Source organism: Adiantum capillus-veneris, chromosome 7 (genome assembly GCF_014529385.1).
Source record: "Adiantum capillus-veneris isolate H3 chromosome 7, ASM1452938v2, whole genome shotgun sequence".
Lineage (NCBI taxonomy): Eukaryota > Viridiplantae > Streptophyta > Polypodiopsida > Polypodiales > Pteridaceae > Adiantum > Adiantum capillus-veneris.
The window spans coordinates 83,199,408-83,225,057 of record NC_140937.1 but is presented as its reverse complement, the minus strand read 5'-3'; the positions used below and the strand labels follow the sequence as shown (position 1 = coordinate 83,225,057).

General features: G+C 45.8%; 1 protein-coding gene across 7 annotated transcripts in view; it reads right to left on the bottom strand.

The window, feature by feature from the left end:
- LOC147454132 (protein GFS12-like) overlaps positions 1 to 25,650 on the bottom strand; it is a 192,659-nt gene that overhangs the window by 44,802 nt on the left and 122,207 nt on the right. For 3 of the 7 annotated variants that reach the window (XM_086516145.1, XM_086516146.1, XM_086516148.1), the window contains 4 exons: positions 17,433 to 17,746; positions 17,118 to 17,358; positions 16,963 to 17,036; positions 16,387 to 16,522 (listed from right to left, as the gene is read on the bottom strand). In XM_086516145.1, the coding sequence (XP_086372271.1) occupies positions 16,387 to 16,522; positions 16,963 to 17,036; positions 17,118 to 17,358; positions 17,433 to 17,746 (765 nt within the window). Of the gene's footprint in view, positions 1 to 15,752; positions 15,892 to 16,299; positions 16,523 to 16,937; positions 17,037 to 17,117; positions 17,359 to 17,432; positions 17,747 to 25,650 lie in introns of those variants that run through there. The other 4 variants (XR_015188596.1, XR_015188598.1, XR_015188597.1 and 1 more) reach the window with 4 other exon arrangements.

Genomic DNA, 25,650 nt, shown 5'->3' with positions numbered 1-25,650 from the left:
TAGGCAAAAAAGTGATGTCGAGTCTGACAGTGTGGAAGATCCTGTAACAGTGTCAGGCGGGAGAGGGCTAGCAAGTGGTACTGCTGGTGGCACTCAGATGGCAAGTGGCACTGCTCGTGGTGGATTGGGAGCATGCCTCTCTGGTGGAGTAGAGAAGGTTGGAGTATCTGCAGTAGGACTAGGCATAGGAGAAGAAGCAACTTCAACTGGGGCTCGGGAGCTAGTCACTGTGGTAGGAGTATAAATAGCATCAGTAGCGAGAGGAACACACACTGTAGAAGCCACAGCTGTGACATGCATAGTGTCATCTGCAGCACCTGAACTTACAATCCAACAAGTAATTGGAGTATGCGAAGAACGTCGAACAGGTTGCTTCACTCGAAGCTACTGGCTTTCAGACACTAGCAGTGATACTAAAGATTTTACTCTGTCCTTCACTACTTTCGCCCTCTTTGTCTTCGGTTTCCTAGGTAGATCCTTTGTCTCTTCAATAGCTTTCCCTTTTTCTACTGTGTCCTTTACTACTTTCGCCCTCTTTTTCTTCGGTTTCCCAGGTAGATCCTTTGTTTGTTCAATAACTTTCCCTTTTGCCTTAGAGCTTTTTCGCTGCATCTCTGCATCCACATCCATGGGGCTAACATGTTTGTTAATGACCCAGGGCAACATGGGAGCTACAAAGCATTGAAAGCTAGATTGCACAGATTGCACCTGAGCTCTAAATCTTTTTGCCCACGACTGTAAAGAGGTAAATAGGATTTGATGAAAACCACACGGGATGGTGTTGATGAGGCAATATAGGCCATCGCACTGAGAGAACGTAGTAGGCACGTCACATCTGCCCTTGCTTATTTTAGCAACTCTGACTAAGAAGTAGTACTTGAAAATGGCCCAGAGCTTTTTATTTCTTGCATAGTCAGCATGACTAGTACTAAGTAGCTCTTTGCATGCTTCAATGGTCGCATCTTTCGAAAGTTGTGAATAGGTTCTCGTAGCCGGTTTTACTGTAGGAAAGGTTGGGATTCCCAAAGCGTGACCAATGCGTGTAGCCGTTAGTGGGTGCCCTCTATATTTGGGAAAAAGCTTGAGAACTTCATGTACCATATCCATGGGAATAACAGTAGGCAGATCGGCCTCTGCTAATGCTGACAGACCTAGCGTATGTAGCTGATCTTTTGATAAAACTTCTTGAAGAGACGGATGAGGCTACTGTAGATGGAAGTTCAAAGTGAATTTGGTTTGAGTTTTGGAGGAAGGAGGCCGACGAATTTGATGGGTCAGCACCTGGGTGATGGCCTTCTTCTTTTTGTTTTTCACATCAGCTTCCTGTTCATCATCTTCCTGTTGGCTAGAAGACTTTGAGTCGAAGTCAGAGGCAGAGCCGGAGTCAGACGCTTTGTAACTCTTATCACTGTAATCAGTGGAGGACAGATCGGTGAGACCATGGCTGGAGGTTTCCACGTCTTCTTCCTTTGCAAAATTTCGGGATGTTTCAGTGGGCCTCTGTCGAGACAAGGCTTTCTTCCTAGCTTGTTTGCTTGTACCAGCGATCGTGTACTGTTCTTGGAAATTGCAAACCTGAAAAGCGTGAGTCGGAGATTGTTGAATAGGTCTGTCTGAAAAGCGTGTAGCTGCCTGAATCAGGTCAGTATAGAAGAGCAGGAGCAGCTTTCGGTGACATTGAAAGCTCACAGGGGCAGTGAGCTCCTCACAGATGTAGCGCTCAGGTCCGTGTGCAGGGTGAACCCTACTCCCAGATGTAGCGCTGCACTTGATTACGTAGGGAAGAAGACGGTGGCGATAGATTGCGGGAGGTGCGATAGCAGAGAGGGATGAGGGTATAGCGAGAGGTATTAGAGAGGGGACTATGTAAGGGCGAAGGAGGGGTGGTGAGGACGAGGGAGTTTTAGAGGGTAGGGGCGAGGGAATTAAGGGTAGGGGCGAGGGAAGTAGAGGGTAGGGGCAAGGGGGATTGGTGAGGGGCGAGGGGAGTAGAGGGTAGGGGCGAGGGGGGGTTTAGAGGGTAGGGGCGAGGGAAGTAGAGGATAGGGGTGAGGGGAGTTAGAGGGTAGGGGCGAGGGGGATTGGTGAGGGGCGAGGGGAGTAGAGGGTAGAGGCGAGGGAATTAAGGGTAGGGGCGAGGGGGGGTTTAGAGGGTAGGGACGAGGGAGGGTTTAGAGGGTAAGGGCGAGGGAGTTTTCGAGGGTAGGGCCGAGGGAATTAAGGGTAGGGGCGAGGGAGGTTTAGAGAGTAGGGGCGAGGGGAGTAGAGGGTGGGATTAGGGAGGGGTGGTGAGGGGTGAGGGGATAAGAGGGTAAGGGCGAGAGTAGATAGTAGGGCCGAGAGTTAGATAGGGGGGCGAGGGGCGGTTAGGGGGCAAAGGGGTATAGTTGCAGGAGAGAGAGAAAGGAGAAAGAGAGAGAAAAAGTTGTAAAGTGCCGCCAGCATTAAAAAATTTGCCTGCTTCCTTTAACTAGGATGTGGTCGATTAGAAAAGTTAGCAAACAGCTTCGAGCAAACTTACATGTAATTGTAAGAGAGAGGGGAAGAGCAATGAAAAGAGCATGGCAGCAGGAGTGAAGCGTGCTGAAAGAGTGTTACGAAAGAGATCGCACAAGAAAGGCAAGGAACTAGATGTGTGTGTGCGTGAGCTCACCAAAAGAGAGAGAGGGGAAGGGAGATATAGCAGAGCAGGTTTGAAGTGTTAGGAACAATACCAAAATTCAAGGATCTATCTTACGAGAGTTGAACCTCGGACATTCAACAAATCCATGAGGACAGAGAGGCAGTAGAAACAAACCGAGCAGTAACGCTGGTAGGACTCCAAAAATTCAATTCTATGAGAGGAGAGCAAAATTGATGCACACTGTCAAACAAGGAGAATTTTAAAGATAACACTGATTACAAGTGAGATGAGAACTGACATGAGGAAGACTTGAGAAGAGGGAAAATGGAAAGCAAGAGAGAGCTGAGGACGGGACAATCATAAGGTTGTTGGTGGGAGGGATAACATAACCAGATTTCTAAAGAGTCAGGGCAAGTGAGTGATAGCACTTAATTCTTGATCCATTTACTAGTGGCAAGGGAACCCCTGCCAGAGTGACTAACTAAACAGCCCCCTGTGGAAAAATCTCTTGTACCATGAATGGCCCTTGCCAGGCTGGAACCAACTTCTTAGCTTTTTTTAGATATTTAGCTTAATAGAGTAGCACCAGTGTTCCTTGCGTTATTTTCAGCTTTCTGAGATGGCGATCATGCCACGCTTTGCAACGAAGTTGATCGGCTTGCAGAGCATGTGAAGCTAACATCCTGCTTTCTTCTAACCCTGAGAGACGAGAGAGGTTTGCGGAAGCAATCCCCCCTGTGGCACGAACGCTTCCCACTCTTGCTGAACCTGAGTTGAACTCATATGGTGCAATTGCTTCTAGACCAAAAGCTAGTTGGAATGGGGTGTGGTTAGTGGTTGCCTTGAAGGAGGTGTGATAAGCCCAAACTGTGCCGAGGATAGCTTGAGCCCAAGAGGTTGGATGCAGGTGACAAGCTTTCCTGAGAAGCGCGGTTAGCACTTTGTTAGTGCTCTCAGCTTGCCCATTTGCTCTACAATAGTAAGAGCAAGATTTGCGATGAAAAATCTTGTAGTTCGTGAGGAGTGTTGAGATCAGATCGTTGACGAAATGACTACCACGATCACTAGTGATTTCGAGAGGGCACCCGTTCTGAAAAAAATATTTTCATACAAAAAGACAATGGCGGCTGTACATTCGATGGTAACCAGCACTTCGGCCCACTTTGTTGCATAATCCGTAGCTACTAGGAGATACTTACCATTGCCGGGTTGAGCAGGTCGAGTAATTGGACCAACAAAGTCCAAGCCCCATCGCTCAAAGGATAACCACGCCATAGATACCTGTAGAGGGCTATTGGATTGCTTGTTAGGCTTGGGCGCACATCGCTGGCAGACATCACAAATCTTGACATGAGCAATAGCATCCCTGAATAGATATGGCCACCATAAGCCTATTTGTAAGATTTTTTGCGCCGTGATGTGACCAGTGTAATGGCCACCTGTAGGACCACTGTGTGCATCTTTCAGAATGTGGTCTACTTCATGAGGGGAGATGCATCTGCGCAACACACCATCTGGCCCAGATTTGTAGAGTTGTCCGCCAATCAAAGAAGGGTCTAGACTTCAACAAGAGTCTTCTTTTTTGCAAGGGAGAAGCGTTCTCACGATATAGGCCAGTAGAGAGCAGATGTAACACATCTCCATATCATTCTGGGGTCGTGTCGACCTTAAAGAGATGACTATCTGGAAAGTCATCATCAACCCCAGTATCGGGAGTCACCTGTATGTATGCGAGAGAGATGGTCGGCCATGACGTGCCGCTTGCCTGGACTAAGAACTACTTCGAAATCGAATTCCTGGAATATTAGTAGCCACCTCCAGACTCTACCTGCAACTTGGGGTTTATTCAGAAGTAGAGTAGCGCATGATGATCCGTGATGATAGTGAAGTGAGCCCCTAACAAGTAATGACGAAACTTTTATAAAGAATACACCATAGCCAAACCTTCCCTTTCTGTGGTGCTATAGTAGCGCTCTGCTTTGGTGAGCAGGCGACTTGCATAGTGAACAGGGCGATCCAGGTTGTACTCCTTACTAGGCTGAGTCAGCACAGCACCCACAGCCAGTTGACTGGCATCAATATACACATTAAAAGGGAGAGACCAATCTGGAGCCACTAGAATAGGTGCTTCAGTGAGGCGTTTTTTGAGGTATGCAAATGCTTCAGCCTCAGGTTTTGACCAGTGGAAGGGTACAGTAGCACTAGTGAGTCGGGTCAATGGTTAAGCCACTTGTGCATACATTCGTATAAACCTGCGATGATAACCTGTGTGGCCTACAAAGCTCTAAACACCTTTCGGGTTGATGGGAGGTTGTAACTTCAAGATGGCCACAATCTTCTCTGGTCAAGCGCTAAACCTTTGGCAGACACCACATGGCCAAGAAGTGTGCCCTCAATGACCAAAAAATGACATTTGTTAGGATTGAGCTTTAGGCGTGCCTCTCTGCACCTGATGAAGACAACAGAGAGCTGAGCGAGGTGCTCCTCTAGATTTTCCACTGGGGTGGAACATTGAGCACCTGAGAAGGTTGAAAAATCGTCCATGAAGATGCGAAGATGATTCGTAAGTAAAGGACAGAATATGAGATATACTGCTCGATTGAAGGAAGGCGGAGCGTTTTTCAATCCAAACGACATTCTAGTGTAGATAAAAATACCCCAGGGAATCACGAAGGCCGTTTTAAGCTGATCACCTGGATGGATGCCCAACTGTTTGTATCCACTGAACCCATCCATGAAACTGTACAATACATGCCCTGCTACATCTTCTAGCCCCCGCTCAGTAAAAGGTGTGGAAAAACCATCTGGGATAGTTACCTTGTTCCGAGCGCGGTAATCTACGCACACACGGATTTTACTGGACTGCTTCTTAGGCGCTATCACCATGGGTGATAACCACTCACAGTGCTCCACAGGTACAATGATCCCTACCTCTTGTATTTTTTCGAGCTCTGACTTGAAGCCTCTGCATACTTTGGGTTGAGCTTGTAAGCTCGGTCTGTGACAGGCTTAGCCCCTTCAACCAGAGGGATAGTGTGGACACCCAATTCTGGTGAGATCCCTTCCAAATCCTTGTAGGACCAGGCAAAAACATCTTTAAAAGAGTGTATACAAGAAACTACTTGATCAAGTAATGCAGGATGCCCCCATAACCAGGCTGCTAAGAGGACGTGCTGAGGGTTGTCTGGGTCGCCCAGGTTGACTTCTTTGACCGGGTCAAGAGGTGTAACTGGGGAGGGTGCTTCGGAAGATGAAAAGTGAGCTGCCTCTTGGAGCTTCGAGACATCATGGGCTAGTGTTTGATCGATTGGAAACTCTACATACTCCTCTTGTAACCATCCTGGTGGAAGCTCCTCGAACGGTAAGTCTTCAGACACAGACATAGCAGAGTGCTTTGAGTGCCCCGGGAGATGTTAGAGGAAGAGGTAACATTGGCGAGCTCATGCAAAGGAGATTTCTTCCACCTTCGGTGATGTGTTATAGGTTCACCAAGGCCGACAGCCTCCATCAGAGGAACACTTGAATCATGGGCATCAGGGACGAACACACTTACTTCTTTGACTCGCACACTTTCTGCTGTAGGGCTTGGGACACTGGTGTCCGCGTGAGGAGCTAGGAGAGAGAGTGTGATAGGCACAGGTGAGGCTTGAATAGAGACCACATAGCACGGCATCGATGTGGTAGCTTCCAACCACTGCAGCAGTCTTCCTTAGACCCGTCAGGTTGGATGGGCTGCTCAAGGTCAGGGTTGGACTGTACTGACAATGAGCTGTGATGAACCACTGGATCCATACCTCCTTCAAGTCGAATTGGTTACATGGGGGAGCCAGGAGTATGTATCCACATGGCGTCGTTTCCCCAATCATGAAGTGCCTTAGTATGCCGCAACCAAGGTCTACTAATAAGCAAAGGAAATCCTCCCTCCACCTAGGGAAGACTGACCACCACAAAATCCAAGCTAAATGTGAAGTCTTGTACCTTCACAAGCACCTTATCTACTATGCCCACTGGATAGACTGTCCTCTGGTCCGCCAATGTAACAGTGAATGGAGCAGGGCGGGTAGGCTGTAGACCGAAAGCCAACATAGTAAATTCTGGCATCAGATTGATTCAAGATCCACATCCACTATGACGCCTGAGAAATGATGCCCAAGAATAGACATAGTGAGACGAGGACTTTTGTAGTCCGTGAGGGGAGCAGCTGGATAAGAAATCATGTAGGACTCCAAGGGCTGCACAGGTAGGTGCCTGCCACTAGGCCCTGCACCAGGATACAGAGACTGAATGATGAAAAGGGTGTCACTTTGAAAATTTGCATCAAGTCGAAGCACGTCATACAGTGACACTTGCTGAAAGGTGTTTTTCAAAATAGACTCTGTTATAGGCTTCTCTCTTTTGATCAGATCTTGCTTTGGTATCTTAAGCTTCTGCAAGTCCTCTACTGCTTCCATGAAAGCACCATCAATATCTGATAGAAGAGAGGTAGGTTGGCTCTTGGCACTACCTGCTGGTTTGTGAGCTACTAAGGGAGTTTGACTCATTTGTGTGACTGGAGACGAAAAAATTGGACCGCCAGGGAGGCTGAGACCAAGAGCAGCTCTTTGTGCCCCGTGTGAGCAAACCAACCGGCTCTTCCACTTGCTTAAACCCATCTCGAGAGGCAACTACAGGAGTGGAGGGCGGGGCCTGTGGAATGGTGCTTACTGTGTTGAGGTTAACCTTTGGGAATGTAAACTCTTGCTAGTTCTGGCTTGTGCTTGCAGATGTGGATGTAGGTTGTTTTGGACAGTCCTTACTATAGTGATCCTTAGCTTCAGGGCAGTGTCGGGCCTCGGCAAGGAGGGGACCCTTTTGGCAGCGGACATTTGCTCTGATAATGTCCATACTCCCCGCACCTGTAGCACAAAATTGGCCTATTGGAAGGCCGGGGTGGTCTCGGCCCTTGCTGCATGGGGCCGGATGCTGACGTGTAGAAGCTTTGGGGAACTGAAGAAGTACTAGCATGATAAAAGCTGGGGGATGCAAAGTTGTTGTGCATACCTTGCATAGGAGATGTTGTCAGCAGAGGTGGCATCGGGTTTTGATGGCCATAGGGTGAAACCATGTTGGATGTAGGTGCTATCCCTTGTTGGAGAGAAGGACCTAGACTTTGTTGTATTTGCCGCAATCTCTTGATATAGTAGCAATCCTTGTCTTCATGCCCAGACTTTTCCCAGAAGTGGCAATAAGCCCGAAGGGGATAGTCTTGTGGAGGATCTCTTGGAGAGCGACACGAGCTATACCATACCATAGCTTTAGTCTCTTGTTGAGACCAAATCTCTTCTAGCTCTCTCTTGATTTGATCCAAAGCCTCAAGATGTGGTGGTTTCTCCTGTCTAAGAGAGCTTGATTTCTCCTCTTGAAGAGCGCGTTGTAGTTTTAGGGCTTCAAGTTCCCTACGTAAAGAAGTCAATGGATCAGAGGACTTTCAAAAAACACAGAGGGGGTCTCTATGTGAGGGGAGTTGGTGAACAGCTTCCTAGCCCCCTCTATCCTAGTAGCAGCTGCGACAAACTCCTCCAGAGTGGCGTTGGGTCGAGACTCTCTCGGAGTTTTTGCTGAGAAGTTTTGGGAAGAGCCTTCTCCACCCACTTCTTAACCATAAATTCGCCGGGTTGCTAGGTAAGCTTGGCACAAAAGTTATAAGTTCTGCAAAAGTCTCCTCTGGCTGGAGCAACATGTTGGCCAACTCATCCAAAACCTTTTCCTGGTAGTCACCTGGCCCGAATGCTGCACAGAACTGTTGTCTTAGACCTTCCCAAGTTGCAAAACGGTTCTCTGCAAACTGACTGTACCATTTGTCTGCTAAGCCATCCAAGGTAGATGGAAAGAGTACCAAATAAGCAACTTCTCTATTAAGACCACGACCCCTAGAGAGAGATACAAATCTCCTTGCATGGTCGTCTGCATCTTCTGAAGAGAGTCCCTTGAAGGTAGGAAACTTGATGTTTACCTTGGCCAAAACACTGGCCAACGCCTCCATGGCCTCAGGGGCCCATTGCTCAATACCTTGCTATAACAAAATAGGAGAGAGCTTTACTGGGGAAGGTGACCTGGAAGATGTGGAACCGGATGGAGGGAATGGGTGATGTCGTATGTGGAGGTATGGGTGATGAGGTTGAGGGACTTCTACTAGGTACCAAGGGTCGTCTTCTGTTGTAGTACTTCAGAGGACTCAGTAGTGCGCTTTGACGCTCTAATGACCGCCTTGTATGTGTCACCACAAATCCAACCAAGCTTTGGGCAAGAAGACTTTCAATTGCTTTAACTGGCCGAAGACAGGTCTAGACTCTACTAGACTAGGCAAGTGACTAGACCCAGGACCAGGGACTAGACCAGGGACGAGAAAGGACTAGACCAGAGACGAGGGCTGGTTGGACCAAGGCAATAGAGGACCAAACCAGTTGGACCAAAGCGAGAGAGGACCAAACCAGCAGACTACACAGTGCAAGGCAAAGTAGGCGAAGCTAGGTAAAAACCAACTAGCTTCAAGATTTGTACCTCAACAGAGAGTAAAATCGTACCTCAACAGAGAGTGAGACTTTAGTTGAAGTCCCACCGTGATCGCCAAAAATGAGAGCACATGTAGCGCAGATAGTGTGTCGTGCTCTCTACAGTGGGTGCTCCTCAGTGCAATGTGCGTGACAGTCTCACTCAAAACAGACTAAAAACAAAGGAACAAAAGGTAACAATTGATCACACAGAGACACAACAGTAGACCAGAACATAGGACTCGATTATCTCAAAGAACCGATACAAACTCTGGCGTGGCAGCACACTCAGCTCCAACCCAGAACTCACAGGTACAATGGGGGTGTCGAGGCTCAGATGTGCATGGATGGTGTAGACGTGCTGTGCGTATAGACTTGCTACCCAAAACGACGACGCTGGACCATATATCTAGAAGATGATGATCATGACCCAACAACTACTACTCATATGTACAACCATAAAGAGCCACCAACAGCTCATAAATGTCAGCCATCTAAATCTATCCCCAAACTGAGTGGTGGTGACCTGGCCACGCTGTCCACTAGACCACCGTCCATATCCCTACAGCCACGTGTCACTGCCCAGCCCAGAGAGTCCGTCCAGTGTGAACCAGCCTAGACCAACTGTACTAAATGTGTGTCCTGTGAAAGTGACACTGTAGCCTGCTACAGGTTGCCCGCCACAAGACTGCTCACCGTCTCGGTGAGAGAAACAACTGAAACTGCTAATCGATCGCAAAAAAAACCACTATTGCACATCACAATCATTATAAAAAACTGCCTTGCAGTCACCCAAGTTAAAGATTAGTCGCCACACCACCTGAAGCATCATTCTCGGAAGGTGGAGCCATCAAATCAATGGTGGGGCCCTGCTGTATGTGGGCTCTCCTGTCCGTAACTCGGCCGCCTGGGAAGGGGTAGCCACCTGCTGCTAGGAAGAGGGTAGCACTTGTCCTGTAGTGTACTGAGGACGTCGAGTAACACAGCCATGGCGGTGTGCTCCAGCAATACCGTTGCAGCAAGCAACATTCTACATCTGAGACAATGGTGACGACTGAAACCCCTGAGGATACTGTTGATTGTAGTACTGAACTGGAGTCAGTGGGTAGAGTCCCATAAATTGCTGAGAAGGACCCGTTGCTGCATTCTGCACTGGTGTACCTGCTCCAGTCCATCCATACCCCATACCCATCATCGTACGCTTGGTTGCCCTATTTTCATGTAAGAGCAGTTCTCTAAATCCTTGTACCTGAACTTGAAGGTCATTAATCACTTGAGACTTTAACTTCAAGGCCTGTTGGAGTGCGAAAATAGTAGCATCCCGATCGGCGATGGCGCTGTTAGCGACTCGCAGAGATCCCTCCATAGCTCCGTAAGTAGCTGCGTGACTCTGGTGTGTAGCTACCAACCGCTCTGCTCCAAGCTCGATGGTGGCAATGGCTTGCCTGGACTCCTGCAGTATATCCTCAGATAGGCGAAAAAGTGATGTCGAGTCCGACACTGTGGAAGATCCTATAACAGTGTCAGGTGGGAGAGTCTGCAGCACCTGAACTTACCATCGAACAAGTATTGGCGTATGGGAAGAACGTCGAACAGGTTGTTTCACTCGAAGCTACTGGCTTTCAGACACTAGCAGTGATACTTAAGATTTTACTCTGTCCTTCACTACTTTCGCCCTCTTTTTCTTCGGTTTCCAGGTAGATCCTTTGTCTGTTCAATAGCTTTCCCTTTTGCCTTAGAGCTTTTACGCTGCATATCTGCATCCACATCCATGGGGCTAACATGTATGTTAATGACCCAGGCCAACATGGGAGCTACAAAGCATTGAAAGCTAGATTGCACAGATTGCACCTGAGCTCTGAATCTTTTTGCCCACGACTGTAAAGAGGTAAATAGAATTTGATGAAACCCCACGGGATGGTGTTGATGAGACAGTATAGGCCATTGCACTGAGAGAACCTAGTCGGAACGTCACATCTACCCTTGCTTACTTTAGTAGGTCTGACTAAGAAGTAGTACTTGAAAATGGCCCAAAGCTTTTTATTTCTTGCATAGTCAGCATGACTAGTACTAAGTAGGTCTTTGCATGCTTCAATGGTCGCATCTTTCGAAAGTTGTGAATAGGTTCTCATAGCCGGTTTTACTGCAGGAAAGATTGTCATTCCCAAAGCGTGACCAATGCGTGTAGCTGTCAGTGGGTGCCCTCTTACTTTGGGAAAAAGCTTTAAGAACCTCATGCGCCATATCCATGGGAATAATAGTAGGCAGATCGGCCTCTGCTAATGCTGACAGACCTAGCGTATGTAGCTAGTTTGATAGAGAACTACCAAGTATCAAATCAATAGTATGATCTTGATTCTTCACGTCTCTCAGGAGGTAGCTCTCCACGCAAATCCTCAAAGAAACAATCGGCTTGATCTTGCAAACATTCATGTCGTTCTTTCTCTAAGTCCAACAAATTGGACTTCTTATTTTCATCGAGTTCATCCAAGTGATCCAGTAAACAAAGAGACTTGCTTTAATTAATTTGGAAACAGCCGAAGCTGATACAAGTGGGACAGACTCCCTCTTTAATTATACGTCAAAAGTAATTTCTATGCCTTTATCATTCTTCAAAGTTGCCTTTCTTGCCTGATAGTCGACCATGACGCCATTCTTGTGGTATCAAGGGATCCCCGAAAGGACGTCACACCCCGCTAGAGGCATGATGTAAAAGTCCTTGAGTGATAAATACCCTTGGCAATGTAACTGAAGTTTGCCCATGGCAAGTGTAACCACAACATCTTTCCCTTGTACCGCTAGAACTACCTCCATTGGTGGTCCCATTTCGTTAGCCGTAATTCCAAGTTGAGCCGTCAAATCCGTTGAATGAAATTGACCTTGGCCCCTCCATCGAAGAAGATGTGGACTTCCTAATCTAGTACTGCACGCTCTATAGAGCTCGGTACTCTCATTTGTGTGTTTTTGGCTTGCCCCAAAAAAATCCGGTACCAATAGTGCCTTTGTCTTCCGTTTCTTTGCATACTCATCATCCACTTTGGATGTCTCTGGTTTGTCCTCTACCAACTCCTTTGATGCTTTCTTAGGGCATATCGCAAGAATGTGACCCTCTTCCCCACAACCGTAACACTTGCCCTCTTTGTAGTACTCAGCACGCTGCTCTACTGACAGTTTCAGGTCGATGGATTTCTTCTTCAGTTGCTTACCCCTCTTATTCCCATTGAACGTTTCTTGCCCTGTTTTAGTGAACATTGGCTTGTCCAAAGGGTAATGTGTCGGCATGCATATCAAAACCCTCTTTGGCATGACCCATGAGTCTTTGAATGGAGTCAAACTTCTTTTGTAGAAAAAATCACCATATCTCTTTAGGTAAGCCGCAACAAAACCGCTCAACTTGTTGCTTGAAGGTGATTTTCTTGAAAGAAGAGACCGGTAGCAAAGTATCCCAAAACCTCTGGCAATAAGTGTCTAAGGTGTCTTCTTTGGTCGTCCTCAGATGATTCCAAGTTGTAATGACATCCTCTTCATATTCTTCTGTAAGCCATGAGAAAGTGAAGACGTGTTTGAGTTCAACTACTTGGTAGGTGCTTCCCTGCATAACAGTAGGGTAGGCCATGTCTGGGCATTTCCCTTCAAATATGATGCCACCTTTCGTACCTTGGAGTGTTTTGAGTAACGGTCGGGAAGACGATGTCAAATTACTGAATGAAAGAGAGGGCTTTATGGGTATCCTTGAAGCCTAAAACGTATCAAAATTTAGGGCTTCCCCACCCTCCTTGAAGTCTTTGGTTTTCTTGCCCTTTTTCTCAAGATGGTCGTATTGGTTTGCACGGTACGAATGTCTTCTCTTCTTCCCGTGCATTGGCTCGTCTAAGTCAAAACTGTTAGTGGACGAAGTGTCCTCATCAAAACTGTCCGAATGCTTCCAAGAATTCTTGCAAGATCTCCTCTTCTTAGCTTTCTTGCAGCTCTTGTTCTTCTTGCTCTTTTGAGTCTTTCTCTGCTTCCGGTGCTTCCTACCCTCCTCGTTGGAGTTGAAGGAAGAGGAACTCTCCGAGCTGTTAGAAGACGACGATGATGAACTGAGATCATCCTCGAAGCGAACACGCTTCTTGGATTTAATGGTTGCCTCCAAAGTAGATTTCCGACCCAAATAGCTGGGGTAGTCTGCTGCTCGACTCTTCCTCTGAGAAGTCTTCTTAGTCTTCTTTAGTGTATTGACCCTATGCAGAACAACATTGTCAAATTCATCTTCCGAGTACACCTTCTGTTGGTCTACACCCATGAGAGGACACTTGGGGGTTAGAGTTTGAAAACCTAACCCCACACAAACTTGCACATTCTGGCTGAGAGGCCCAAAGGAAGTTAGGGTTAAAAACCTAACCCTGCTAACTTGCAAAACCCAGTGGAGGGGCCTAAACCCTTCAAATATAATGCAAGACCCAAAACTTGCATGGAGCATGACATGTGGCAGGCTGTAAGGCAGCCCCCGCATTTTCCGTTAACTACTGAAATGGCACTGTATAGATTTCCACAAATTACGGAATCAGCCCAAGGGGCGCCAGCTTTTGGTACTGAGCATAGCTTTTGGAGCACATCTTTTCATGTAACTCCTTATGGCCAAGGGCCTTAGTGTGCCAAGGGCTCTTGTCTTGGAAGATTAGCTTGCGAGCAACTGCAAGAGAGAGGACCCTCGGACATTGTACTCTTGTGAAGCAATAAGAAAGAAACACTGAGAAGGGGCACCAGTCTTTGGGGCCAGAGCGTCTGAGGACGGAACTCCGCAATTCCCTGTTGACTCTCCTCTTCTCTCTCCCCCTCTCTTTTCAAGTTCAGTTCAATTGTTTGCAGTTTTCTCACGTGTGTTGCAGTAGATCTTTGCCTTGGATGTTGAAGCCTATTACAATGATATTAGAGCCCAAACGATTCTTCTTCTACAAAGGATCCGATCCCTTTTCCCGCAGCACAAATGGATTCGGGCAGTGAATCCCGTAGGGAGGAAATTGTTGCACCTACCCACACAAGTGATGAAACCAATGCCAATTCTTTTGTGAGTCGACCTCCTTCAGAGGAATCGAGGGAAGAGCATGGCCCGCTCCCTTCAAGTGATTTTGATCGAATGGAGTTCCTGTGTCAACTATAGGTTGACACCTGTGCCAGATAGATGATAAAGTACTCCAAGGATCCACAGTACACAAAGTACGTGAAGAATCGTCCACTTGACGAGGTGCATTCTCGATGGCGACACCCATCCATTTGCATCTCAAGTCGTCCATGAACCAAAAGCCAAAGTCTATGTGAAGGTCTGTGAACGCATCCAAAAGTTGACGGTAGAACTGGCTGACATCAGAAGCACGCTACTAGAGGCTTTATAGTTTATTAAACAGAAGAGAAAAACAGAGGCTGAAGCCAAAGCAATGGACCTTGCAGCTATCCGAGACGACGAGGTTCCAGTTATCCAGGTGAACTATAAGCTGAGGAAGCAATGGCAACCATTGTTAGGAGTTATACTGGATGGTGGCACTAGTGTAAATATTCTGGGAGAATATCTCAGGCAAAAATTGGTAATCACTGAGTTAAAACCAACACCATTCACAGTCAGGATAGCTACCATAGAATGGTTTAGGCTATTGGGCTTGTCGAAAATATGTAGGTAGCTTCTTCACGTTTGGGCATGCCACGTTATCAGTTTGTGATAGTATAACCATAGAGTCGCACCTCTATGCCACCCTCATAAAAGAGTGCATAATCCAAGGTAGCACTCACATAGTGCAATGTGCATGTCACTGCATCCAAATGTGGCTTCCTGGAAAGCTCCATAAACTAACTCTCCAATCCAACTGTGTAACACAAATCTCATTGTCGAGTAGACCAAGCTACCCTACATGGTATAATTTTCAAGCACTTCATCCACATCAGCTTTCATCTTCAAATTCTGATATAAAGGCATAGCAAAAGGCTTACAATCAACCATACCATACTTTAACATATCTAATGCATATTGCTTTTGTGCAGCTCACCCAAATCTTTAATGTCAAACTCTTGCTTTGAGAGGGCCTTTACATGATTCACATCAACCTCCGTATTCACTTCCAACAATCAAACCATCCACATAAATGCAAACTATCACAACCTGTGTCATTCTCCTGCACATATTGTGAGTGATCTACATTAGCCATATAAAAGCCAATGGTAAACATATATGTTTCACTATTTTCATGCCAAGCTCTAGGCGCTTGCTTCCAATCCATAAGTGCTTTCTTCAGCTTCATACATATTTGGGATATCTGCCATTCTCATACCCTTGTGATTCATGCTTTTGCTTGCTAACCCAGCCCAGAAACTTTAAGTACTCACAAGCCTATAACTCCAAAACCTTGCGTAAATATGGTAGATTTCATCTTGAGTACATCTATCATAGAAATGGCACACTTTGTGAATGCACATTAGGATAAGCAATATAATTTCCCATTTCAACATAACTAGGACTCTTCAAAGTTTAAACCATTTTCTAGTCAGTTGATGTATGCCATACATTGCCACTGCATTAAGATACGTTTTCAAACATAGCATTCACCATATGCTCCAGAACAAACAACCTCTCTGTAGCAGCATAATTATTTTGCTGCCTTCTTTGTGGGCAGCCATGCTCAAAGTGATCTTGACTGCCTGTTCAGCATCCCTTGCTATTGTTGCTTGCATTTCCTAGGATAATTCCTGTGACCTCTCTACCTCCCCCTGCCCACAATGAAGATAAGATAAGGCCCCCAAAATACCCTCAGAGGGCAGAGATGGCATGCAACTAGAAAGAGTCAAAGAAATCTAAGGAGTCTGCAAAGATATCTCAGCAATGCTAAGGCAGAAAGGTAATGTCTTTGTCTGAGAGATGCCACAAGTAAAACGGTCCGTGGAGTTCTATGGAACATAATATTATTGCTGAACCTCCAAAAGGACCACAAGGCCCAATATTGAACTCAAGTAACGAGAATGGAAGCATCTGCCCGCCCCAAATAATACGAAAAAGCCAGAAAATTGATCCAAAACTCTGAGAGGGAAATTTTACATGCAAGCACTGAGTTTTCTGCTCTTTTTATTCTTCTTGTTCTAGTGTCTTGTGTTTAGTGAGGCTTCCTCGTACTCCACAGAGGAGACCCACTACACTCAAGACCACATTTCACTTGTTTCTGCTACATGAAGCCTTGCTTTCTTTTCAAGATAAAGAGAGGAAAGTACCTCTGATGAAGGGTGAGGTATAGCTGATATCCCAATCTTGTTTCCACCTGTGGAAAGCAAATTGTTGCCCCATATTTCAAAGCTTGACACTCCATAGCTGTGTCCGTGGAATGTTTGTAATTTGGCAGTAACGTTCCTGTACAACAACCAACAGCACCAATATATAGACAGCGATTAATTGTAAGTTATACAATCCAGCTTTGTTAGAAGAAAATACTTTTTTTTCTCCCCTTTGATCATCCAAAGAAAAATCATAGAACATCCCAGCCTCACTGCATGATCTCCTTATGGCATTTTATGCACACTCAGCTAAAGTGGAAACCTCAAACTCCACACACTTTCTGTTCCACTTTTTGTTTCCTTACACACAGCTACACCAGAATCCCCCCAAACTAATCCTAGCTCGAGAGGTTTTCTGCTTGTGTTTCAACTCTTTTTTTTCCTTTCATTCTTGATTTCTCACCTACATCCATTATCCATCTGAACATTGGAATAAGCGGAACACTTAATCTCAGCATAGTGAAAAAAACTGAATATGTATATCCACAAACCCAGGAGTATCGGAGGTACTCAAACCTTCGAAGATCCCATAAACATAAGGTTTTATCCAAAGAGCTTGACACCAAGTAGTGACCCTCAAATGCAGCAAGCTGCAGAAAAAAAATGAATCACAATTACACATCCTGGCAAGCTTGACGACTGTGATTGTGCGACTCAGATCAGAAATTCACCTTTGTGATAAAGCTTTCGTGAGCTCTCCAAGACGCCACAAAATTACCTAATCTCAGGTCCATGAGCCTACAAAGACCTGTCCCAAAACCCACAGCTATCCAAGGTGAGGATACAACGCATCCTCCATCCATAAATGACTGTTTTCCTGCAGAAGTGATAGCAGATACTAGGGAAGAACCAGATGAATCAAAATCACACCGCCAGATGTGAAGACTTTGTCCGGATGGCAAGTCAAAAAATCTGCATAAATGGATCAGTTTGTGCCAAAGTTCTGAGAATGTACCAAGTAAGACATAACAAGTCTTTCCTCTGACCTTAAATGGCCACTGCCAGTGCCAGCAGCAAGCCTTTGCTCTGCTTCCATGAGGTGAATGCAGGTGTATTGACTACCATGAAGTCCTGTGAATAACATCCCTCCTGGGGTAGCTGTTCCTGGGGTGACAGCAGCACCAATACTATGCATACCATTGTTTTCAATTAGAGCTGAGCTTGAAGATCGAGCAACAGTCTTGCTGGATTCAGAGAATACAGCAGCACATTTGCCCGTCTGAGCATCCCACAAATGAATACTTCCATCACATGACACTACTCTTTGTGTCCATGGCAGAATACAGACATCATTTACAACCTGCAGAATGAGCAAACTTTGTCTTATTCATATCTAAAGAAAAAATAGCATTGCACATAGCTTAAGAAGCACTAACTTATAAGTTTCTACTCCAAAAAAACAAGTCTTATTATAAAGGGTCCCCCAAGTGTTGATAAAATTGATTTATGTCTTCAGCTACTAGAGACTCTACTAAACAACTATTTTCCATCACAAGAACCCAAAACACTTATCAAAACATAGAGAACTGTGGCCTAGTACCATAGACACGCAGAATCATGCATGTGATAATTGACATAGAACTTAGCCCCGTGCATTGTACCATGGGACCCTAGTTTTTTGATACTCTAAGAGATTGTCCATAAGTCAAGTCAAGGAAAATATACTCAAATTAGTAAAATTTTCCAGAATGCCCCTCTATTTGGCAATTGTTTCCAAAACTACCCCAAAATATCCTTCAATTTTACCAGAGCTCACACTATACCCCTTGTCAATTTCAAAAACATTTTACTGACACTATTTTTTGGAAGTTTTCAAAAGGACGTTGGTGTTCCCTTGAGACAAGATGATAGTTGATAGTAATGTGGGCTTATGGGATGAAATAGTTCATTTTTAATGGCGCAAATGCCAACATTTCTGAGCTCATAGGTGAATATTTTGTCTAAGGCACTTCATGATAGATCTTTGTCATCAAACAGAATTAACTACGTGAATTCGAGGAATCTATCCAAAATTTTGAGAATTTTCAAAACTTCAGGGGTACATTGAAAAGCTTTACAAAATGCATGGGTATTTTGATATCTTCCCCTAGACTATATTAAATATCCCCAAAAATATCATTTTGAACCATGCGAGTAAGAGCTAAAATAGTGTTTCTCTCATGTAAGCCGTGTCTTTAAATACAAAAAAGAATCTAGATTAGAGTGAAAGTTTCCTAAACGTACAATCTAGGGATGATGTGTGGGAAAACTTGATGCCAAAAAATGCAGGCACCTTGCAAAGAATTTTTTTCAATGATGACTCATGAGAGCATGAGGAATCGTTGGGCAAGTTTCGTGGCACCTTGTGCTCTGAATGGTACTTATTCTCGGAGATAATTGACACAACCTCCATGCCATTAAAATTAAAATAATGCACTTTAGAGATAAGGACCATGACCCTTGCACAATTTGGTCTTGGATCTTAAAATCAATACTACAAGACGAGCCACCATCTCCGTAGAGAAAAAATTGGCCTTGGCTCCCATGTCGGAAAGGATTAAGGCCCCTTGATCTTGCAACTTGCCCTGCGCTCTGCAGAGCTTAGTACTCTCATCATTGTGGTCTTTGGGCATCCCCACGAAATCTGGGATAAGTCCTGCTTTCGTCTTTCCCTTCTTTGCCCGTCGCTCCTCTCTCTTTGGATGTTTCAGGTTTGTCTTCATGATTGCTCCTCCTACTTGGGACACATTGCCAAAATGTGCCCTATTTCGCACATCCATAACACTTTCCTTGCATTTAATATTCCGCCTTTTGCTCCGCAAACATTTGTGGAATTGTAAACTTTTTTTGAATCAGCTTTTTACCCTTCTTTCCCTTGGAAATCTCTGTATGAAGATTTGGATACATGTGTATCTGTCATGAATGTCAAGAATCCCGTCAACCTTGAGCCATCCAAAGCATGGTCTATGAGTTGCTTAATATCACAAGATTTTTGCTTTAGACAATATCTTTGAAGTTCTTTGGGTAGACCGCAACAATATCGCCTCTTTTTGTTCTCCTAGAGAGACCTTGAAGGAAGCTACAGGTAGAAAAGTATCCCAAAAGCTGTGACTCTAGATGGGCATCTCTGACCCTGATAACTCATGACTCTAGCCAACGGTCCAAATCCCTCTCTGAATAGACACTGAAAGCGGCCTCATATCTCATAGTATACCGCAAGGTGGTAAGGTATGTAAGGTATGTATTCGGTACGACCTATACGTAGTACCGAATGGATAGAGTTGTTAGATACGTAAAATTCGTAGGTTTTTTTTTTTTAAAGCCAAAAACCTATAATATGGTCTGTACTTGATAAAAAATTCATAAGTATCACTCCAAGGATGTTATTTCGCTATTCTACAAACCAAGGCAAAGCTTTCATACAAGTTTCTGATCTTGCTTGCCCTCCTATATTCACCACCGCAATGACATTCGTGTGTGCTCTACAGATGAAAGTTGTGTCGAAATGTCTGCAAAATTAGGCGTTGGGATAAGGTTAAAGAAGGACAAACCAAAATTTGCCGACGCAATGGGGTTTTTCAACCCCCCCCCCCCCCCCAATCAAACCACACCGCCTCCAAAAAAAAACCCCGTATCGTACAGACGTACCGTACGGATCCTACCTTGGTATACCGAACAACGACATATGTGATGTAACTAGTCTTTGGCTCTATATGACACAACTGGCAAATCTTGGCCTCTGCTAGTACTCTCCTAAATTTTCCAGTCTCAATCTCTAGCCGATGCGATGATGTGCGTATCTTACCAATAGCACATCATATCCCATGGGATAAATGAGTGTCCATATAGTCAGGTCTGATCACATACCCATCCTCTGTGAGCTCGAGAAGATGCTCTCTGTAGAAAGCCATCTTCGTGCCAAGCTCTCGTGTCGGCTCATGTCCTCCTGGTGTCTAGCTGAATCAAATCATGTCTGAAGAGGCGGGTAATCTCGGTCGTGAGGGGCAAGGAAGCGAGTACTGTAAAGGGGGTAGCCTGTCCATACTAAATCCACGTAGCTGAAGCCATGATGTCATTTGTGTATACCAACAAGATCTGTCTCCCTGTGAGGCAAGCTGTCGAGAAGACAGACAGCTCGAGAGACTCCAGGGCAGCTCCGACCGCATGAGGGAGCGCAGAGAGGCGGCACTACCATCCACCTGTGTGGCTTTTCCCTCCCCCCATTTCTTGATTTAGCCTCATTGTACATATGTTGTTTTTTCACTGGGAGAGTCTCCCCATCATGGTTGTTGTAGCCCTCCCTCGAAGAGGTGGTTGTAGCCCTATGGGCAGTTTCATTAACTAATAGAAGGATCTTTTTCTCAGAAAAAAAAAGAGTTGTCGAGAAGACTCCAAAGCTAGGGGAGCATAACTATCTTTGGAGAGATTCCAGATACTGTGTATAAAAGAGATGGATCTAGTAAGTGCCTCTATGACCAGCAGGGGAGCAACAAGCTCAACATTAATAATCTTGTGTGGTACAAAGGCCTTGGCCCTAATCAACCGATAAATCATAGAGACAAGAGGCCTCTCCATACATCTCCATCCATTGGTACTGCCAGCTCGTCTATGATGGTCTATTGATGGTCCCCATCTTTGCGCCCCCATAAAGCATAGTTGAAGTAACCAATGTGTCAAATAGCCACAGCTTTGTTCAAGGTTCCTAAAACTGAATCTGCGAGCACATCCTCTCCATGCTCCCCAAAGCTGCATATGCTCTCGTCACTCTGGTCTCTGTTGCTCTCCTCAAGGAGAACTTTGGACCACTAAAGAACACTCCTATGCATCTCTATACTCAACCATATGCTGACCATATGTGAAGGTAGGTGCAGATCGCCTGACCCACTGTGTTGTGGTGTTGAACACCATAACTTTGGTCTTGCCAAGGTTCACCGACAAGCCGCTATCACTAGCAAAAGTGAGTAATGCATCCAAGTGTTGCTACATCCCCTTTGGCGAATCTGAGATCAACACAATATCATCTGCATACAGTAGTAATGAGATCCAGGTCCCTGCTTAGTGCTAGTTGTGCTCCTCTGTCGTCTCCCCTCTCAATGTAATCTGAAACCACATCTACATGCAAACCAAACAATGTAGGGGAGAGTGGGCATCCCTATTTTACTCCAACAGTGGAGTGAATATCCTCAGATAACCCCTCAGAAGTATAAACTTGCCCCACGACTGTCCTGTATAAATCCATGGCTCCCCAAATGAGCTATGTGGGTACTCCCATCTCCTATAGTCTTTGCATCAGTCAAGCTCTGGGAATCATATCAAATGATTTGCGAAAATCTACAAAGGTACAGTAAATCCTCCTACCATGTGATTTGTTTTCCTCAGTGACAACTCTGAGTGTCAATATATGATCAAGAGTAGAAAAACCCCTCCTGAAACCTACCTGGATTGATGCCCGAATGCCTGTGCTCTCTCCCCATCTACTCAGTTGCTGCTCAAGAATGGATGCAACAACCTAGCTAGTGTGTGCCCAATCATGATAGTACGGTAATTCCTCGATATCATGCGGTCTCCTGCCTCGAAGATAGGCACAATAGTATACATGCTCCAAGTATCCGGAAAACCCTCACACATGGCTCGGTTGAACATTAGTGCAAAATGCTTTGCAAGCATATCTCTAGCATGTATGAAGTGCTTCGCCATCAATCCATCATGATTAGAGAGAGAGAGAGAGAGAGAGAGAGAGAGAGAGAGAGAGAGAGAGAGAGAGAGAGAGAGAAATGAAATGAAATGTTATATTAACGTCTTCAAAAGGCCAAAATGACCTATGAGACCAATCTGTTACAAAATAGTGAATCTAATAACATGTCTGGGTACAAAAAGACTAGAACAAAAATACTACTACTTGAATTCTCTGATGTAGTCTCCTTTGATGTTGTGTAGCTCCTCTCCTCAATCGTGGCCGTCTAGATCTCCGTACCTCCAGTGCTCGGTCGATGAGAGTGCCGGTAGTGGTCGAATAAGTGTGGGCCAAGCTCTACAGTGATGGCTGCTCCTCTGGCTGTCCCATATCTAGTGAAAAAAAATCTATAATTTGTCTATGGGACTGTCTCTCTCTATCTCTCCCCAGTAAAGTGTCTATATCTGTGTAACTCAAGTAGATAGCCCAAGACATCTCTGATCCTCATAACTCATGACAATAGAGAAAGGACTAAAACCCTCTCTGAATAGGCAGTGGAAACGGCCCTGTATCTCATAGTACACCGTGCAATGACATATGTAATGTAGCTCTGGCTCTGGCTCTTGCTCTAGCTGGCATGAGAGAGAGAGAGAGAGAGAGAGAGAGAGAGAGAGAGAGAGAGAGAGAGAGAGAGAGAAATGAAATGAAATGATATATTAATGTCTACAAAAGGCCAAATGACCTATGAGACCAAACTGATTACAATGGTGAGTCTAGTACCAAGTCTTGGTACAAACAAAGAGAACTACAAACTAGAAACTGAGATAGGAGTGCTATCGACTCCTATGGGTGGCTGGTAAGCTGAGCAATGGTATAATGCCACAAAGGTACAAAGTGGGGATAAGTGTCACCATGATACAATATAGCAGTAGCATGAAGCCTGTCTTGATCGACACTCTGGGTGTCGTGCTAGAATCATGTGGATCCTCTGCCGCAATCTCCGTCGGTGCTGCGTGGCTCCCCTCCTTGGTCGTGGTCGTCTCGATCTCCCCAACTCTATAGCTCGATCAATGAGAGTACCATTGGTGTGTGTATGGGTGGGAACCAAGCTCTGTGGTGGTGGTGGCCCCTCTACCTCTATGATACTCGGACTGAAGAAATCTGAGATGCGTCTCTGGGACTCTCTGTCTATGCCCTCTCAATAGAGAGTCTCTATGTCTCTGTATCTCAAGTAGAAATAATCCGAGACATCTCTGATCCTGATATTTCATGACTCTATCTAACGAGTTAAAACCATCCTTGCATAAATAGTGAAAGCGTCCCCGAATCTTATAGTAGACTGTGCAGTGATTATAAGGGGAAACTCTATCTCTGGCTCTGCATGGCATAACTGACATATCCTCTTGTCTACTGGTATGCCTCTGAATCTGCCTGTTTCAATCCCAAGCTGGTGCGAAGATGTGCGTATCTGGCCTATGGCACATCGTAACCCATGAGATACATGTGTGTCCATGTAGCTGGGCCATGTGACAAATCCATCTGTCGTGAGTTGGAGAAGATGCTCTTTAAAGAAAGCCTCTTCGTACCCAACCTGGCTGGGCCATAGCATAGTCCACTATGCTGGCACCATGCCGGTGTGGAAAGCAAGTAAAAGCTCCAGCTGTCGAAAATCTTTATAGGCCATTCAAAATGGCCAATCTATGTGCGGTTCCAATATCTATCAAGTATCTGCCATAATCAGTGTATTCTTCATCTTGTAATAGTTTGGATAGACAGACTCATCTCTTTAACGTCCAGCTCGCTAACCATCTCCTCGGAAGTATCATAAAATATTGTATGGTGGTGGGCAGCCCTAGCATTGAAATCCCCTAGTATGATAATGTCACCATCCTTGGAAAACTCCCATATGTCATTATCCAAAATAGCAAAGGGGGATTGTCCTCTAGGTGATGCATATACTGACGTACTCGGAGGAAAGTAACAAATAGCAATGTAGAGGTATTTGCACGTCTTTGCCCTGAGCCTCACCCACATGTACCTAGCATGTTCATCCTTGCGCGCTATATATATCAATGGCTGCAACTCCTCCCTGAATAGAACTGCCACTCCCTCTGAGCCCCGTCCTCAATTCTCCGATCTCGTCTCCTGTCTGCAGGCTGCTGTCTCCCATCTATATTTGCTCACCTGTGGCATGGATTGCTGTAGCAGGCTACAATGTCACTTTCACAGGACACACAGTTAGTACAAATGGTCTAGGCTGGTTCACACTGGACGAACTCTTTGGGTGGTGACACGTGGCAGCAAAGATACGAAGCTAGTGGACACCGTGGCCAAGTCACCACCATTCAGTTTGGAGATAGATTAGATGGCTGACATTTATGAGCCGTTGGTGGCTCTTTATGGTTGTACATATGAGGAGTAGCTGTTGGGTCATGAGCAGTGAGTCTATACACACAGCACGTCTTCACCATCCGTGCACATCTGAGCCTCGACACCCCCATTGTACATGTGAGTCCAGGGCTGGAGCTGAGTGTGCTGCCACGCCAGAGTCTGTATTGGTTCTTTGAGATAGTCGAGTCATATGTTCTGATCTGCTGTTGTGTCTCTGTGAGCTCAGTCGTTATCTATTAGTCGTTATCTATTGTTCCTTTGTTTTCAGTGTGTTTTGAGTGAGATTGTCACGAACATTGCACTGAGGAGCACCCACTCTAGAGAGCACGACACACTATCCGCGCTACACATGCTCTCATTTTGGCGACCACGATGGGATCATTTTGCTCTAACTTTTCTGATCGACCACATTTAGTTATGTTGGCGGCACGTTACAACTTTTTATCTCTTCCTTTCTCCTTTCTCTCTCTCGCCCACTTTACCCCTTTGCCACCTAACCGCCCATCACCCCCTATCTAACTCTCGGCCCTACTATCTACTCTCTATCTTACCCTCTTATCCTCTAGCCCTTCACCTCAACTCCCTAATCCCACCCTCTACTCCCCTCGCCCCTACCCACTAAAAACCCCCTCGCCCCTACCCTCTAAAAAACCCCCCCCCTCGCCCTACCCTCTAAAAACCCCCCTCGCCCCTACCCTCTAAACCCCCTCTCGCCCCTATCCACTAAACACCCCCCCCCCCCCCCCCCCCCCCCCCCCCTCGCCCCTACCCTCTAAAAACCCCCCTCACCCCTACCCACTAAAAACCCCCCCTCGCCCCTACCCACTAAAAACCTCGCCCCTACCCTCTAAAAAACCCCCTTGCCCCTACCCACTAAAAACTCCCTTGCCCCTACCTTCTAAAAACCCTCGCCCCACCCTCTTAGTCCCTCGCCCCTACCCAACAAGCAATTCCCTCGCCCCTACCCTCAAATTTTCTCGCCCCTTACAAATACACAACCCTGCGCTCTAATTCCCTCGCCACTCAACAAATCTCCCATCCGCTCCTACCCTTTCCCCTCACCCCCCTATCGAATACCCGTCACCCCTATCCTAACCCCACCCCACGCCCTCCTGCAGTCTATCCGTCTATCCCATCGCGTTGCAGGTTGCAGTGCATCC